The sequence below is a fragment of the Ostrea edulis genome, chromosome 8, assembly GCF_947568905.1.
Source record: "Ostrea edulis chromosome 8, xbOstEdul1.1, whole genome shotgun sequence".
Classification (NCBI taxonomy): domain Eukaryota; kingdom Metazoa; phylum Mollusca; class Bivalvia; order Ostreida; family Ostreidae; genus Ostrea; species Ostrea edulis.
This window is the reverse complement of record NC_079171.1, coordinates 55,020,842-55,038,971: the sequence shown is the minus strand read 5'-3', so window position 1 is coordinate 55,038,971 and position 18,130 is coordinate 55,020,842. Positions and strand designations below refer to the sequence as shown.

At 35.5% G+C, this 18,130-nt stretch overlaps 1 protein-coding gene across 1 annotated transcript; it reads left to right on the top strand.

The window, feature by feature from the left end:
* The first annotated feature begins 6,689 nt into the window (after positions 1 to 6,689).
* Positions 6,690 to 14,937, top strand: LOC125661958 (multiple epidermal growth factor-like domains protein 10). The gene is made up of 8 exons (XM_056147721.1): positions 6,690 to 7,571; positions 9,394 to 9,531; positions 9,950 to 10,090; positions 11,572 to 11,712; positions 11,928 to 12,068; positions 12,442 to 12,603; positions 12,807 to 12,900; positions 14,607 to 14,937. The coding sequence occupies exons 1-8, from the start codon at positions 7,529 to 7,531 to the stop codon at positions 14,812 to 14,814; spliced, it is 1,068 nt and encodes a 355-aa protein (XP_056003696.1). The 5' UTR covers positions 6,690 to 7,528; the 3' UTR covers positions 14,815 to 14,937.
* The last annotated feature ends 3,193 nt before the right edge of the window (positions 14,938 to 18,130 follow it).

Sequence of the window (18,130 nt, the reverse complement as noted above, 5' to 3'; positions counted from 1 at the left end):
AATTTCATGATCAATTTGTTTCATACTGCTGCTGAATATTAGAATTAAGCTTAAATATGCTGAACAGGAAGATCATTATAAATGTCATAGTGCTTGAGATAGTGATGTCCTTAGTTTGACAAATACTTAGGTTACCGATATGGCATGTTTGCCTGTTGTTGTTTTGGGCATTATATAGTCTGGTTATCGTAAAGATTTTGGTATTTTATGAATATATTGTAAGCTTAACACATTGTTTCATACCAGTTTGTACAGTTTTCTTTGCAGAATGTATGTATATATAGATACTGTATGTATGTTTAAAAAAATAAATATAAAAAAAACATTGTTTCATCGTAAATTAGTTAATATTCAAGATTGATGTTTCGATTTTCAACATAAACTTGCGGTTATGAAACCACAGCGTAATACCGCACATAAAAGAAAATTAAAGTCATCGTATACTATTTTATAGCGGACTTGAAAAGCTTGAAACTATAGCAGCAATTTATCTCTTCTTAAGATTCACAGGGGTACCTTCTAAAATCTGTTTTTCTCAAAGCAATCACATGTTGGTGGAATTTCGTGAAGAGTAGCAAATGATAATGTTTTAATTTGACTTATGAATAATCCTTTTTAATATATATCCATCGATGTGTCATTTGGTGACGCTGTGTATTTCAAAGAGTGTGATTCGATTTTCCGGATCACCACACTGTGATTTTTGGATTCCGTATTCTTTGAAGTTGATGACATCACAGTGCATTAACGCTACGTTTTTGTGCAAAATATCGACCGCGTCACTAACAAAACTGTGTACACAAAACTTTGTTTTAGATTAGTTGGATTACATTTATTATGTCATAAATGTGGATTCAAAGATATATAAGGGGGTGCATAATAAATTTATCATCACTACAATAACTTGATCGAAAGTGATGGATAATGTCTCGTTGACAAGGGTAGATCATCAGATCAAACTCGATGCTTCTGATCCGCGCCCGCCAACTCGACGTGATCCGAGTCTTCGAGTCAAGTCACCGTAGTAATGATATAAATGCAATACATGCTGATGACCCCGATATGAGTTAACAATGCCTTCAATGAGCATATTCAAAATGCTTGGCAGCGTAAGGCAAGGATCTTTAAACATGGATTACAACCACAACAGCCCGTCATATCGCTATATATTGTATTTGAATATTTAAAACGTCCCGATTCTTACTCTGACATTCGCTATAGTAAGACAATGTGTTTTGATTTTTGACAAAAAAGTAAACGTTACGAAATCATAGCCTAGTACCGCACATAATTCCAATATTTTACTTTAAAGTGGTGTTAAGATTTAACATTCGTATGAGGTAACCTTGTAGTTTATTTTCCTTTTATATTTCAAAAAATTCCTTTCAGTGTACCATAGAACAATGCTTTGATAGAACTGTTGAATATCGCCAGTTATAATGTGTGTCAATGACTAGATGGAAATTGTTATTGCAAGGTACACGTAGTCTGCATTAAATAGGTTTAAAAATAAATGTCAGTGTAATACAGAACTTTAAAAATATGCGTTAGAACAACCGGTCACGATATTTATAGAATTTGGAGAAAACTTACAAACTTCCTGAAATTTACACTGCTGGATGATTACAGTACAACACTAGAATGGAGGTCCTTATGATTGTACTCTTAACAGAGTTTCTATGTTCTTATGGATACGGTAAGTACATGTGTACAGGTATATCTTTATTGAATTCATGAATTATACTGATTTTTAGAACAATGCTTTTATTTCAAATAATTCTAGATGGTTTGTTTGACTGGCTGTTGTTTTACATCTTATCAAAATATAGTGACGTCAACATCGTTTACTGAAGTGTCACAACCATTACACTCCAGGCCGTAGCAGTGACGGTTTTTTATGGAAGTAACGCCTACCTTGATAGGGGTCTTCTTTTTAAAGGTCACATCCCAAAAATCATTGATTGTCACCTCACGCGGAACTTTTCGGAAAAGAACAGTCACTACCTCTGTGAAATATTTTGGGTTTAGCACACCACTGGTATTAAGAATTGAACTAACTAACTAACTAACTAACTAACTAACTAACTGACTATCTAACTAACTAAAAGTCCCCTGGTACAAAGGGACGTGTTATTTTTTTTTCTGGAATGTGGACCATATCTCGAAAACTTTTTGATTGCATTTCTTGAAGACATCTTTCATGTAGACCGAAAGCCTTGTACGCATGACTAACCCAGTCAAACAGTTTCCTTACGTAATTATACATAAATAGAACTTTCACGTTAAGTGCTTGTAGTGGAGGTAGTTGAGGGACATAGCATGACGTTATATGCACACTGATTTTAACGATGGATTTACCAGCTCAAGTTGCAGAGCTCGCGGCGGGAATGCTTACTACTTCTCGGCACCTGGGTCTACCTCCGGTGTGTCCAAGGGTTTGTGTTTATTTTATTCAATGTTTATTCCTTGTGGGATTTATGAGATTGATCGCTGTTTGTTAACCTCTCCTTCTATCATGCTATATTATAAACAAATCATCTTCACTTTTATAATATTTATATTCCATATGAAGAAGTGTTGATACATATATTCAGTTTTGCATTACACAACGGTCATCTGCAAGAAATTCAAATACAGTAAAATGAACTCGCTTTCCATTATTCATTCATTTCACATTCCGTTAGGGTGAATGTGGTCAGATTGAACATACCTTTTTATAGCATTCAATTATGCATCACTACTGTAAAGAAATATTTATCATTAGTAATCATCTTAATTTTGATTTGTGAAAACAAACAATATATTTGTCTTCTTATGCAAATATCATTTGTACCATCAATCTATCTTATCGTTCTAGAGACAGGATCATGACACATACTTTATTAAACATCACTATGATTATACACGAAGTACTCCGAAGTTGATATTGAAAAATATAATGGAGTTCCTCACTGACAATAGCTTTGTACCCGTTGGTGATCACATCTTTCAAAAATCTGCACGATTGTGTTCCTTTATTTGCTGATCTGGTTTTGTATTCTTTTAAGGTAGAATGAAAATAATATATCTTGCTTGCTGTGGCTTTCAACCAGGCATTTACACTCTGAGATGTCTTTTTTGTTCACTTTCTTATATCGAAGAGACATATAAATGAGAATGAGTATTGTTGATAGAGTAAACGTTACCGAGCTATATCAAAATGTCTTGTTGAAGGTCAGGGCAAGGGATGTTCCTATATTATGCATTAATGTTGGTATCCGCTCAAAATAATATTTAAGATGGTACTGTGATTGTGGTAAGGAAAAACAGAATTAAGCAGTTTGGTAGTGTATTTTTAATTTAAGGGGGATTTACTGACAACGGATTGTTTATGCTTTTGTCGCATTCCTCATTTACATGGAAATACAAATACCAGACCGCCTGCACTAGTTCATTTCTTAAAGTGTTGGCAGGAGGTAGTGAGTGTAAGCCCGCTAGTGTTCCTGCTGCCTGAAAACTAAGGTGTCATAAAAGTGTTTCAGGTCTTTCGGGTATGACCTTGAAAACAGAGGTTCCATGTCGGGGCAGGCGTTAGTAAGTTAAATAACCCTCACTGCTACCCGTACTACCCTTACTTACAATATAATAGCTAAGTACGAAGCAAATGTGGAAGACTATGTAAAACTTATACGGTACTACCTTTACTTACAGTACTGAACGTTAAACATTAATATAGATGTATGATACCTCATCCACAACTCATACATGCATAATATAAAAAAAAATGAAAAATGCTCTAAGGCATGTACAAAAACAACAAACAATCAAAATGTAATACCCGAAGGAACTGTTTAAAAAGACAATTTCATGTGATTTTAATAGAATTTGATTGTAATTTAATTAGAGGGGGTGGGGCGACTGGAGGTGCGTGATGGATTTTTAAAAATGTTGATCGGTCTCGGGAGGGGGGCTTTGATGTCGTATGTGGTAATCTTTCTCTCATCCCCGCGAACTGTAAACGCATTGTTGTAGCATTCATGGAGTCGTTTTAATTATTTCGTGTATCCATGAATATATGTGTTTTAAAGTTTTTGTAGTGTACTTTAATTATAGAAAATCAGTTTATAACTTAAAACAATTATTGATTACTCTTTTCCTCAGAGGATTTATCGTTTAATAAGCCAACCGCACATAGTCCGGAATATTACGCGTGCAGGGACTGGGATTACTGTCGTAAATATCAATCCAGTAATGCGGTAGACAGAGACAACAGTACGTGTACAAGGAACAGTCCTATTTGAACTAATTCTCCAGAGCAAACAGTTTGGTGGCTTGTGGATTTTGGTGCTGTAAACAATATATACAACGTTTTCATCATGTTTAAGGACTACGGGGAGGACAGAGGTAAATCATGTTTATCAAATAGCAAAAACAAATATATGAATTTGAGATAGCACATTCGTACAAATAAACCCTCATTTGATTATTAAGAGGAAGTGAAGCAGTTTTATACAACAGTAGAGATCAAAATTCCAATGAAAATTACGAGCACATGTGTATATGCGGTCAAGTTGTATTATTTTTATCCTGTGATAAAAGCCAAATGATAACGAGTATGGCCGAATAATAAAGCTAAAATAAAGGTGCCTTGTTGTGAACTGGCTCATTCATTCTCATATCAAAAGAACGAAAATATTGTAAAACTATTCCCCCTATCCAAAACCATAATGATTTGCATATGGATGGTGAATATAACGAACAATGATCAATCTCAGAACTCCTATAAGCAATACAAAATAGAGAGCTGCTTAAACATATATCCCAGGATCTACCGGAGGTGGGACCAGGCCTAGAGGCTATAAAGCCGTTTGAGCACATTTTCATACTCAAACTCGAACCCCGTGCTCTAAATCATGCCCTTACTCAAAAGAAGGCTGGACAACTTTTGTAAAATTGATCAACAATATTAATTTTCATTCATATGTCGATTCGATAGATCCCTGTGAGCTAAAATAACAACAAAAAAAAAAAAAAACCCGATCGTCGTCATCTGCTTCATACCTAGATATTTGATTGAAAGTATATATTAACGGCAAACTGACAACTCAACTGTATGACAAACAAAATGATTTCAGCGTCTCCTTCATGAATTTCCCAATTTAAGTAATGATATCCCATTATCACCTATATATGGTGTTTATATCTCTCAACTGATTCCATACACAAGAGTTTCTTCTGCGTATGCTCAGTTTTTCAATCAAGGCAAGCTACTGACAAACAAGTTGATGGTACAGGGGTTTCAACAGTCTCGATTGAAGTAAGCATTTTGCAAATTCTATGGTCGTTATAACGATTTTGTTTGCCAATACAGTCTATCAGCGTCGGTGGCCGAGTGGTTAGGCCCTCAGTCTCTCTACCGAAAAGTCGTGGGGTCGAGTCCTGGCCGCGGCAGGACTGACGCTGTGTCCTTTACATGAATTTCCTCACTCCACCCAAGTGTAAAAGGGGTACCTGGCTATAGACAGTGAAATATATTGTTAGAATGTTAGTGCTCTAGCGCTTATAATGGCAGCTTGCACTGTATGCTTCCTAGGAGGCTGAGGAAGTTCTAGATTGATATAAGGTCTGCCGGGGTAATAATGTACATAGATCATTGTAAAGCGATTTGAGAAGAATACGCTGGAAAGGGCGCTATATGAAATCAATTATTATTATTATTATTATCATTATTATTATTGTATCAAACGATGTCTGGTATGTTTCATACCGATTGTTAGGCCGTTCTTAATACATTGATTTTGACTACGGATAGCTCCGTTTACCTGATATAGGGCTCACGGCGGGTGTGACCGGTCGACAGGGGATGTTTACTCCTCCTAGACACCCGATCCCACATATGGTTTGTCCAGGAGTCCGTGTTCGTCCAACTATATAATTTATATTGATTTTGGGAGTTGTGAAATTGATCACTGTTCGTTTCGAACATGTTTCTGAGTTTGATCGGAGTTGTACTCAAATCAAATATGAATGAGTTTTAGTATGAGTATGGTAAAGTTTAAAACCGCCAGACCAGGTGCCTAGGATGAGCAAGCACCACCTGTTAACCGGTTACATTTGTCGCGAGCGGTATATCCTGGTCAGATGAATGAAGTTATTCATACGCAGGATCAGTGTGCCGGGCACGGCCTAGCAATCAATATGACACGAGTCCGACATCATTTGACTCAATGATAGGTAGTACTAGCAAACTAGGATCATATAATTTGCGAAATGCTGACTTTAAACGAAACTGTTGTAGCCCCTGTAACCTGGATTTAAAAACAAGGTTTTGCTATCGAATCAGTTGCGAGATATGAACACCATATACAGGTGATCATGGAATATTGCTGCATGAATATGGAAAGTTGACGACGGAGAAGTTGAAATCATACTGTTTATCATAACGTTGAGTTGTTAGTCTGTCCTTCTAAGGGATATATCGAATCGACATATGAATGAAAATTATTATGGTTAATTGACAAAACGTCGTAGACATATCTTAATGTCGCATTGAAGGTCACAAGAAGAGATTGTTTCTTTTCGCGTAGAAGTTTTTGAATAAATTATGCTTCATGAAGATAGAAACCGGTCTGCTAACGAAGGGACACAGTTCGTGTCAATGAAATCCCAACACATTTTTGGAATACCTGATCAACAAAGACTACGAATGTATTGTTTGTGAAGATTGCAGGATATTTTTAAATCCAACTTCTGCGTGGAATCAGAGTGTTCTTTAACAAAGTATTTTCTATGACTAATCAATATATATGAATATTTCCGTATTTCATTTTTGTTGAAGAAAAGACTGTCTAAAATGTCAAAAAGTCTAGTTTTTAATCTATCGCAAGGAATGTGCATATACATTTGAAGGTGGAATAATAATTTAAAGACCACCCTATATACTAATATATTAACTGTTGGGAAGATCATTTTATTAAATGATGCATAATTTATTTTCTTGATGATTCCTTTCTTTGTCGAAATACAAATCATCTGCTTTAATTATTTTCCTTGAAGTCAAAAGCCAAGAGGTCGCTTTGCGGGATTTTCCATCTATTTATCCAATTCTTCTATCAAAGAGGAGGGAACGTTGTGTTATAAAAATGGGAAAGAGTTATCTTCCCTGGTGTTTACTACAACTTGCACTGGACTGGGACAATACTTAATTTTCTACAACGAAAGATTCTCAAATGTTTCTTATCCTGATGGATACGAAATGACAATCTATACGGAACTATGTGAGGTTTTAGTGCACGGTATGAGTGCAAATATATAACATATGTGTAAGAAGTTATAAAAAAGCGGTTTTCTCTGAAATATATAATTTGCTAGCAAAAATAATCAATAGAAATGGAATGAAGTATTTCATTCGACATCAAGTTTGTTTTTTATTCTTGTATTTTTGTGCCCGTGAGGTTGTACGAGAACAGGGCTGTATGGGGAAAACTGCGAACTACCGTGTCCTGATAATTGTCTTGGAAGAACATGCAATATTTGGAACGGGACATGCATGGGTTGTCAAAGTGGATGGACCGGCGACTTCTGCAAAAAAAGTATGATTAACTCTACTTGACTACTTGATGCATTGAATATGATAAAAAGGTGTAATTATTTGCTTGCTTGCTTGTGTGCGCGCGCGTGTGTGTGTATTTGCTTGCTTGCTTGTGTGCGCGCGCGTGTGTGTGTATTTATTTGCTTGCTTGTACGAGTGCACCTGTGCGTGTGTATTTATTTGCTTGCTTGCTTGTGTGCGCGAGTGTGTGTGCATTTATTTGCTTGCTTGCTTGTGTGTGCGCGCGTGTGTGTGTATTTATTTGTTCGGTTGCTTGTGTGCGCGCGTGTGTGTGTGTGTGTGTTTATTTGCTTGCTTGTACGAGTGCACCTGTGCGTGTGTATTTATTTGCTTGTGTTTGTGCGTATTTATTTATTTGCTTGCTTGTGCTCGTGCGTGTGTGTATTTATTTATTTCTTGATTGTGTTCGTGCGTATGTGTGTATTTATTTGCTTGCTTGCTTGTGTTCTTGCGTATCTGTGATATAAAAAACAATATTACTTGATGATTCTTGCATTTTGATTTTACAATTTACCGAAAACGTTTCAGAAAGAAAGCTAATTTTCCTTTACCAACGTCCGGCACTAAAAGAGAAAGTCACAGTCCATGTAAATCAACTGTTATTTGCCTGTGGGAAATATTCGCTAGGTTTACGAGAATCATGTTTGTTTGAATATATGTGGACACAGACCAGTGCTTTAAAGTTTCTAGAACCATTTTTTATCACATACTCACCTGTGTGAGATCGACTTTACCTATGTGCGACAGCCATGTAAATATTTTATTTCTTACACTGTTGTGACGTCATTGATTGTGACGTCATATATATTTTATGATTTATGGTGAAGTAAAATAGGTATTGTTTTCAATTAGATATATATTTCTGGTGGAGAACTTTGGATTTACAACGGAAATCATTTTCGGGCATGCTCTTTCTGTCTGTCTAGCTTTCGCATTGAAGTTCAAATGAGAATATTAACAATCTTGAATTTTCTCAAGCTCCTGAATTTATGCCCTGAATTGTGGATAAATGTAAGAAAGGTAATCCTTTCTTATTCTCTCGTTTGGGCTATAGTGGTTTCCAGTATGTCTGATGTGACACTGTGTTGTGTGTGTGCGGGGTGGTGGTGGTGGTGAGTGGGTAGGTGCGTGCGTATGTGTGATGACATTGGCACCATAACGACATATCAATGTCATGGCCGTATGTACCTAGTATAAGTTAGAATATGTAACACCAAAGACATTTCTTAATTCTAACAACATCCGATACCTAGGAGTATCTGATCCACAAAATAGATGCATGGGGCCATATATATATATATATATATGACCGGTCAACAGGGGAGCTTACTCCTCCTAGGCACCTGATCCCCCCTCTGGTGTGTCAAGGGGTCCGTGTTTGCCCAGCTATCTATTTTGTATTGCTTGTAGGAGTTATGAGATTGATCACTGTTCGTTATCTTCACCTTGCACACAACAGAGATATAGAATGCTAAAATAACAGGAATATTTGAATTGTCAAAGTATTGGGACGACCTGTTGCTTCATCGGGGCAAACGAGAAAAAAGTATATAAGGTGTCTAAAGATAGTGCACTACTAAATTTAAATTGAAAAGTAATTTAGATCATATATATGTACCAACATAACTCGTTTTGCTTTAATAAAAACAATCGTAAGAAAATAAAATAACGTGAACATTTCTCGATTTAAAGTTCTTTTCATTTTATGTAAACAAGGGATGTAAGATATTCTTGACAATTTTAAACATGCACGTTAAGGTATTTTTATTTATTTGGAAATTGGTGCTTAATATTATTAACAGGATGCCCCTTTGGATCATATGGATTAGAGTGCCAATACACGTGTGCAGGTCGCTGCAAAAATAATGAGCCGTGCAATCATGTGACAGGTGTTTGTAATGGATGTGCTGCAGGATGGTCTGGGACACATTGTGAGAAAGGTGAAAACTGATGCATTTGAATGAATATCTTGTTAAGAGAATACAATTGACTTTTATGATCGTTGAAAGTAATATGACATATTAATCATCCTCCAAAATGGATTTTGAAATAAATGTAATGCAATACAAAATTTGATAACTCATGAAATATTTTTGTGATATACATACCGATTGCTAGGCCATTCTTGGTACACTAGTTTTGACTACGAGTTTACCTGATCAAGATATGGGGCTCTCAGCGGTTGTGACCGGTCGACCGGGAAAGCTTACTCCTAGGCACCTGATTCCATCTCTGTTATACTCATGGGTCCGCGTTCGTTCAACTCTCTATTTTGTATTGCTAATATGCTTTATGATATTGATCACTGTTCATTATCTTCACCTTTTATTATATCTAAATATGTTCATCAAAATACAGAGTGTGATGTTGGAGAATATGGACCAGATTGTGTTCATAACTGCAGCGGAAACTGTCAGAACAATACGCCATGTGGGAGGGAGAATGGACGTTGTTTCACTGGATGTATTCCAGGGTACATGGATGATACATGTGATAAAAGTATGTTTTAGATTTATTCAGGGAGATTGATCAGTGTTCGTTGCCTTTCATCACTTCGTGAATCATAGATGTCAGTCCTTACTTTCAAGAATTTATACATATACATGTAAAACTTATACGGTACCAATTTTGATGCACCAGATGCGCATTTCGACAAATAATGTCTCTTCAGTGATGCTCAACCGAAATGTTTGAAATCCGAAATAACTATGAAGTTTTAGATCTAACTATAGCCAAAAAAGTGGAGCCAAATTCGTCCAAGGATAAGAGCTATGCATGAGGGAGATAACCCTTAATACATATATTCTATAAATTCCATTCCATAACTAATATCTAAATTTACACATCAGCGTTTTTCACATTTAAGCGGTAGGTTACGAAGGCGGTCGGAATGTTTTTGTAGCACTGCATTTAATCTTTTTCCTTCTATTTCTTTATTCTATTCTACATATGATGTGTATGTATCTTAACTGATTCGATGAACAAGAGTTTGTTCTGCGTATGGTCAGTTATGAAAGCGAGACGGGCCACTGAAAAAGAATTTGGTGTTACTGAGATTACAACAATATCGTTTAAATTCAGCATTTCACAATTTATGCCATCGTTATAACGGTACGCAAGAGCTGCTTGTGCGTATGATCATTTTTCAAATCGAGACAGGCAACTGGCAAGCAAGTTTATGTTACAGGAGTTTCAGTCAGTGTTTAGTACAATATATGGTCGTTATAACGATTTAGATTGACAATATAATTTAGCATTGAATCAGTTGCTGTCTGATGTGTATTGTACCGATTGTTAGACAGTTCTTAGCACACTAATTGTGACTACGTACGACTCCGTTTAGCTGATCAAGAGATAGGGCTCACGGCTGGTTTCACCGATCGACTTGGGATATTTTTTTCTCATAGGCACCTGAACCAACCTTTGGTAGACATGATCATTGTATAAAAATAACCTACCCATATGTTGTAGATACGTCAAACAGCATTTGACCCAATTGTTGTCTTTTGCTGACTTTAGACGAGGTTCAGGAATCCCATAGAAAGTAGAGAAATACGAAATCTGAAAACATTCAGATGCCTAGAAGGGATAAGGATTCCTGTTGAACTGTTACATCCCCGTGGGTCTTATATTTTGAAAAATATAATCGAAGTAATTCATGCTCACAATAAGTGTGTAAATAACGACCTAACAGTTTGTGTGAAACAAGTCATACAGCATCCAACCTGTCACATTAGCTTATTATATTGACCATGGAATTCGTGAATTGCTGACCTAGAACGAAACTGTTAAAATACATGTAGCATGAACTCATTTGTCAATAGCTTTTTTTCTCCATTTCTCTTTGATAATAAAAAAATGAGAATAAAATAAAAATGAAATTTCTGGAAGTTTTCCTTTCTTACAATACAGTGCGGATGATTTTAAAGATGCACGATGAGGTATTTCTTGTGTAAATCATTGTCTAATATTATTGATAGAATGCCCCTTTGGATCATATGGATTAGAGTGTCGATACCCCTGTACAGGTCGTTGCAAGAATAATGAGTTTTGTAATCACATGAAAGGTACTTGTGATGGGGGATGTACAGCGGGATGGTTAGGGACGCATTGTGAAAAAGGTGAGAATTAATGGAGTTAGATAAACGTGCTGTAACATTTTTTTAGACTGAATTATATGACCAATTATAGTAACATTAACATCTTACTATATCCCAATAAATGAATTTCAAAGTAGCAATTAGAAAAGTAGACAGACACGAATATGGACTCGTATTTCATTTTTCCTTGATATACTTCTTGTGATTTTTAAACTTGGTGTTGATTACAAAAACAGAATGTGATGTTGGAAAGTATGGACCAAACTGTATCCATAGCTGCAGTGGTTACTGTATGGACGACACTCCATGTAACAAGGACAATGGACGCTGTGAGACGGGGTGTATTCCGGGGTACATGGGCGATATCTGTAATCAAAGTACGTTACTAGAATAAATGTTAAACCAGAAATGTCCTGCCTTACTTTCAAAACTTATTAAGTGGTGAACACTTTGTTGATGTTAAATTGAGAATCGTTTTATTATTCTTAACACATCTAAAACCTAGTTCATGAGAGTAAGATGACATTTTTCTCACTGTGTATATTATGTATTGTTCTTGATGAGAGTGTACGGATTCATGAAAGATTAATAGGGTGGTCAACGCTTGAAAGTTTGAGATATATCTGAATTAATTGACATTGTACCAAGAACAGTATTTAATCATCTACTTATTCATTTCTAAGTGAAATTACAACGACATTGAGGACTAATATGCCTAATAGTGAACGGATATCAATGTTTGAGAATGAGTTATTTTTTTCTGTTTCGAATGTCCCCCCGGATCCTACGGAATAAATTGTCAGTATATATGCAGTGGACATTGTGTTAATGATGAGATCTGTAATAGATATGATGGCAGTTGTTCTCGGGGATGTCAAGAACCGTATATTGGCCTCGCATGTGACTTCTATCGTAAGTTTCATCAGATGAATACGAAATTATATTTTCAGATTAGTATGCAAAAATCATTTTTGAATTGTTTTAACAATCGAATTATTAAAAAAAAACCCATTGAAACAAGTGTAGTTATTGTTTTCATAATGCAAATAATGGTTTTATTACATAGTTTGTGTTCATTTTACGTTTAATGATATATAGTTTGATCTTTGTTACAGACGATACATCGACCAGTGCCTCCACTATAACACTTGCGGTATTGCTTTCACTGATTGGAACAGTCCTTGTATGTGTTGGTACAATATCGATGCGGTATGTAAAGCCACACGATATAAAAAGTCAAAGTAGCCTCCCTCATTCACCAAACAGAATATATTTCATTGTCGGATTAGGAAGTTTGCAGAAATCCCTTCATTGATGATAATGTCGCCAATATGCTTTTGAATTAAAAACATATTCCCGTATGTCAATCTACACATTTAGTGCAGACATATTAAAAACAACCATTATTCACATCTTTTTCGTACATCTGTTGTCCGTGTTAATCTGACATACTTCCTGTGTAGCATACCCATGCAAACACACAAATATATGTATGTTATATATTGCAACATCAGGGTATCTTAAGTCTTTTTATTCTAACCTTGGCCTGTCCAAGGTGTTTTTGCCGTTTCCCTACTCTTGATATTGAGTTCATTGTAGGAATTATCCTCTGTTACATATTCATATGAAGCAGACTTTATTCAAGAATTTCTACGTCAGACGAAAAAAATCCCTTGCTGTGTCCTTCAATTCGACATTCAGATCTATCGACGACGTTTTATCTATTAACAATGCTAATTTCCATGCATATATCGAATCGATATATCCCTGTGAACTCGAAATAAAAGGCATCATAAAGTCGTTCACTCCTGCTTCATACATAGATATCGTATAGAAAGTAAATATTAACAGCAAACTAACAACTATCCTTTTTGACAAACTGGATGATTTCAGCTTCTCCATCATTAACTTCCCATATTTATTTAGCAACATTTCATTATCACCTGCATATGGTGTTTATATTTCTCAACTGATTCGATATGAAATAGCTTTTACTGCATACGGTACTATTTTGAATTGAGGCACGCTACTGCCAAACAAATTGATGGTGCAGGGGCTTCAACAGTCTCGTTTAAAGTCATCATTTCGCAAATTCCTTGGTCGTTAGAACAATTTTGTTTGCTAACGCAACCTATCACTGGGTCAAATGCTGTCTTACGTGTTTCCAACATATTGTTGGGTCGTTCTTGGCACACTGATTGTAACTACGGATGATTCCGTTTACCTGATCAAGATATAGGGCTCACGTCGGGTGTGACCGATCAACAGGGCATGCTTACCCCTCCTAGGCACCCGATCCCACATCTGGTGTATACAGGTGTGCGTGTTTGTCCCACTTTCTAATTTTTATTGCTCATTAAAGTTACGAGAATGATCACTATTTCAGTTATTTTCACCTTTCATGTGATTGATCACTGTTTGTTATTTTCTCTTTTTCTTTGAATCATTTGAAATTGAATGGTTCTGGTTAAGTTGTTTTTGTTGGCATAATCATCTTAATCTGCTTTTAATTGCACGGCATTTATCAACAATTACTATGACTAATTGATTGTTGTTTATTGTTATTTGTTGTTGAAGTTTGGAGATCTAATGTATTTTCCTCTGTGAGAATAGCCCATTGTCAAAGCATAATAAAGATACATTTTGATGTTAAAGGATTACGTAGTTGCTTTTGCTTTTTCTATTTTTGATAGTTTGAGAAATTGTATATTCGTATTCTTATTTTGTAAGAACTTTTTGGTATAGCAAGTAGTGAAAACAAGTGGTTGAGGCTCTATAGGGGTCATAAATCCCTTTATTGAAGTATACGGATACCATGCCTGTGATAAATATATTTTATCATATGTAAAGATATTTAGTTCGTATTTTTTATTCATACCAAATGACATTCTGATAATTCGAATACTCAATTTCAGGCAAAGATACTGCGAGAAATCGGACAAGATAAACGAACCTGTTGGGGAGGTCACAGTAAACGAAATGTTTTCAACTTTGGAAATCAGTGTAACAGACGAACCACAAAGTTATGAGGAACTTAGTGTGTCTCACAATAGGAATGCATACCAAGACTTAAATGTACTAGACGTTAGGAATGCTTATCAGAACTTGGAATTTGCAGCTTAAGTTGGAAAGATCAAAACTTGTAACTTTCTATACAATAGAACTCATCAACAGTTAGCTTTATCTGAACTTTGAATATAGCTGTAATGAAGTGCGTGGATTGTTGACTTCTCATTAAATTTAAGTTGTATTTAATTACTTCGTGGTTTATATGCTCCGTAATCATATAAAACTCTTTATCTCTACATGTATTTCAGTGTAATAAGGATATTTCTTTACTAGGTAATTCTATTATAATGTGTAGTGTATCACATCTATAGGATATAAGTTATGAATTGAAATACATATATGCAATACAGATAGAAAATCAAGAGCAAAAATTGTGTGAAACCCGAAATTAATTGAATGATGCGCATAATGGAAATGTTCAAATTATCCGGATAACCTGTTCATTTCGCAAGTCAAAGAAATCAATTACAGATTAAAAAGAAATGAACCAATAAACAGGTATACTGTTTCGAAGGATGCAGTGTTTACAATAAATCACATAACTGTTTTCTGGATAACTGAATGTCACAGTAATGGTATACGCAAGTCTTTTGAAGCAGAAGAAGAAAGAACTAATTTGCAAGCAACGATAAGAACAAACCGCGGAAAATTACGTCAACAAATCAATCACAAGAATTGTACATAGTAGTGCATATTGATAGGTTACCCTATAAACTCTTGGATTATAATAATTAGAAAACGATTTCGGTCTGCATATTTTTTCGTCTATGGGATGTTTGGTCTGGTTATGATGAAATCCAAAGCACGCAACACAAAGCAACGCACCATTAAGTGAAATATTTGTACAAAAATCTAAATGTATGCAAATTATGATGTTAATGGTAGTTTTGGTATTTTTGGGTTTTAAATCGTGTAGTACACATCGATAATTCAATGTAAAGTATACTATCATAAGGTCTGAGACTTCTATTATAAGTTAAATGCTACAAGTAATACGAACATAACGTTATTTTCATTATCATTAAGTTATTGACCGGCCTGGATGGCTCGTAAGCTAAAGCGTTCATTTTTACCAGGTGTCATGGTACTTGGATCGCATCAAACCTAAGACTTACAAATAGGTGGTGACTGTTTCTTCATCAACTAGTTGGTATTTAGAAGCTATTCGTGATACCTTCGGATGCCACCTTAATTGTGGTCGTGCGTAGTTACATGCTAACTGTATCGGCCCTGAACGCCACGTATATGTTATTTTTGTGATACCTGATCTACAGCCGGCGACATCTGATCTACACAGCTGTTGACACCTGATCTACAACCGGTGATGTCTAAAAAATAGTGACCTATTCTCCAAAGGATAAAAGCAAAGAAATATATATCAAATGAGAAAACTGAATCTAATTATATTCTTTTGAATAAAAATGATTTCGATGAGATACAGTGAAAAATAATATAACACAGATATTGACTGTTCATATGTCATACCCTTGGCTTGACATCCAAAAATGAACGTTGATTGTCTATTGGATAAAACTTTAAAAATAAGATATCGTGTTGTGGTAGGTCATGGTGCCTTCATGGTACCTTAATCATTTGTTGTGACCCTGAGCAACATGCAAAGGTTCAAATGTATGTCAGTTTATCTAAATCGGGTGACGTTTTAGTAGGAGTGCATTCTTCTGGAAAAGTCGTGAAACAAGGAACTATGTTTAGTACTTTAATACATCGAAACGTGATGAAGAACCCAAACTGACATGTTCCCAACCCTCTATGGCCATTTGAGGTTGAAGTAATCCCCAACAGGTTCCGTGACTTTCTTTATTTCAAATCATCTTTTCAATTTCGAATTGCCAAACGGTGAGGAATAATCGTCAATTGATTGTCGGATAAGACGTTTGAAACAAGACCCCGTGTCGCGGTCGGTCTTGGTACTTTAAAGAATCATCACTGATGCGGCCTTGAGTACCAGGCATCACTTGCCTATAGCTTGTGATGTTTTGGTAGGAGTGGAATATTATGGAATAGGGTAAATTAAACTAATCATTTTGGGAATGTGACACCTAGAATCATGATGAAGAACCCAAACTGGCCTGTCCACTCATCTATGGCCAACGGTTGAAGAAATCCCCGACAGGTTCCCTGATTTTCTTTGTTTTGAAATCAAGGTGCATGTATCAATTGGGATCAGTTGCAATCTAAAAAGTTCTTGAATAATACAAAAGTATGGGCAGGGCAAACACGGAACACTGGACACATTAGAGGTGGGATCTAGTGCTTAGATGAAGTAAACATTCCCTCCCTGTTGATCGGTGACACTAACCATGAACCGTCTTTCTTGATCAGGTAAAAAGAGTAATTCACTCACAATCTGTATGTAAGAACGACCCAACGTTTTTATGAGACACGTCAGACAGTATTGGACTTAACAACATGTTGTATTTGAAAATTATATTGCGATAACAACCATATCATTAGCGAATTGCCCACTTTAGCAACAACTGTTGAAAACTATGTAGAATCAACTTATCTATGATGCAAATTGTCATATAGATTAGGAATATGTGCAATGGTTTTAAGCAGGTGGTGTTCTGGGAATGAAATGGAAAAAAGGTACCCTTTGTTTTTACGTCAACAAAGTCACAATCGCAATTGCGAGTAGCCTAACCTATGCAGAATATTGATGAAAGGTGAAATTAACAAACAGTGATTAATCTTGATAACATGCGTAATACTCTGCACTAAATGTTAATCTTTGCGGTATGTTTTGTGACAGAAAACATACCGCAAATCATCTGATGATAGGTCTTATATTCAGCCAACAAATGTAAATATACAACAATTATTTACCTTTAGTTTCGCAACAAGTTTTAATGTGTTGCATTTTTAATCACTTACTTGTTACATGTATGATTACAGTAAAATATCTCTATCTCGAAGTCAAAGGGACTTAGAAAAAACTTCGAGATATCTGGGGGTTCGATATATCCAAAATCGATCTTGAATATTTTATTGAAGGAGGAGATGAAGCGTGTATTATTAAATGCGTTATCGTTATTGTGAGTATTACCTTCAAGCGCACTTCGGCAATTCTGTGCGTTTATCTAACTCATACTTGTTATGATTACATGTATTTACCAAAAAAAAAAAAGACAGTCTTTGCTTTCAATGTGATACATATTATTGGAAAACATTATTAAAATGCATACGAAAATTTATTACCGTCCCTGGAATACTTCACAAAATGATTTATTTGGTTGTGAGTTTTCCGGAAAAACATCATGTTTAGTTACATATCTGTATATCTAATTTATATAAACTGTAGATATCTCCAAATCTAGTACCTCACAACAATACATTCCAATGCAATAAT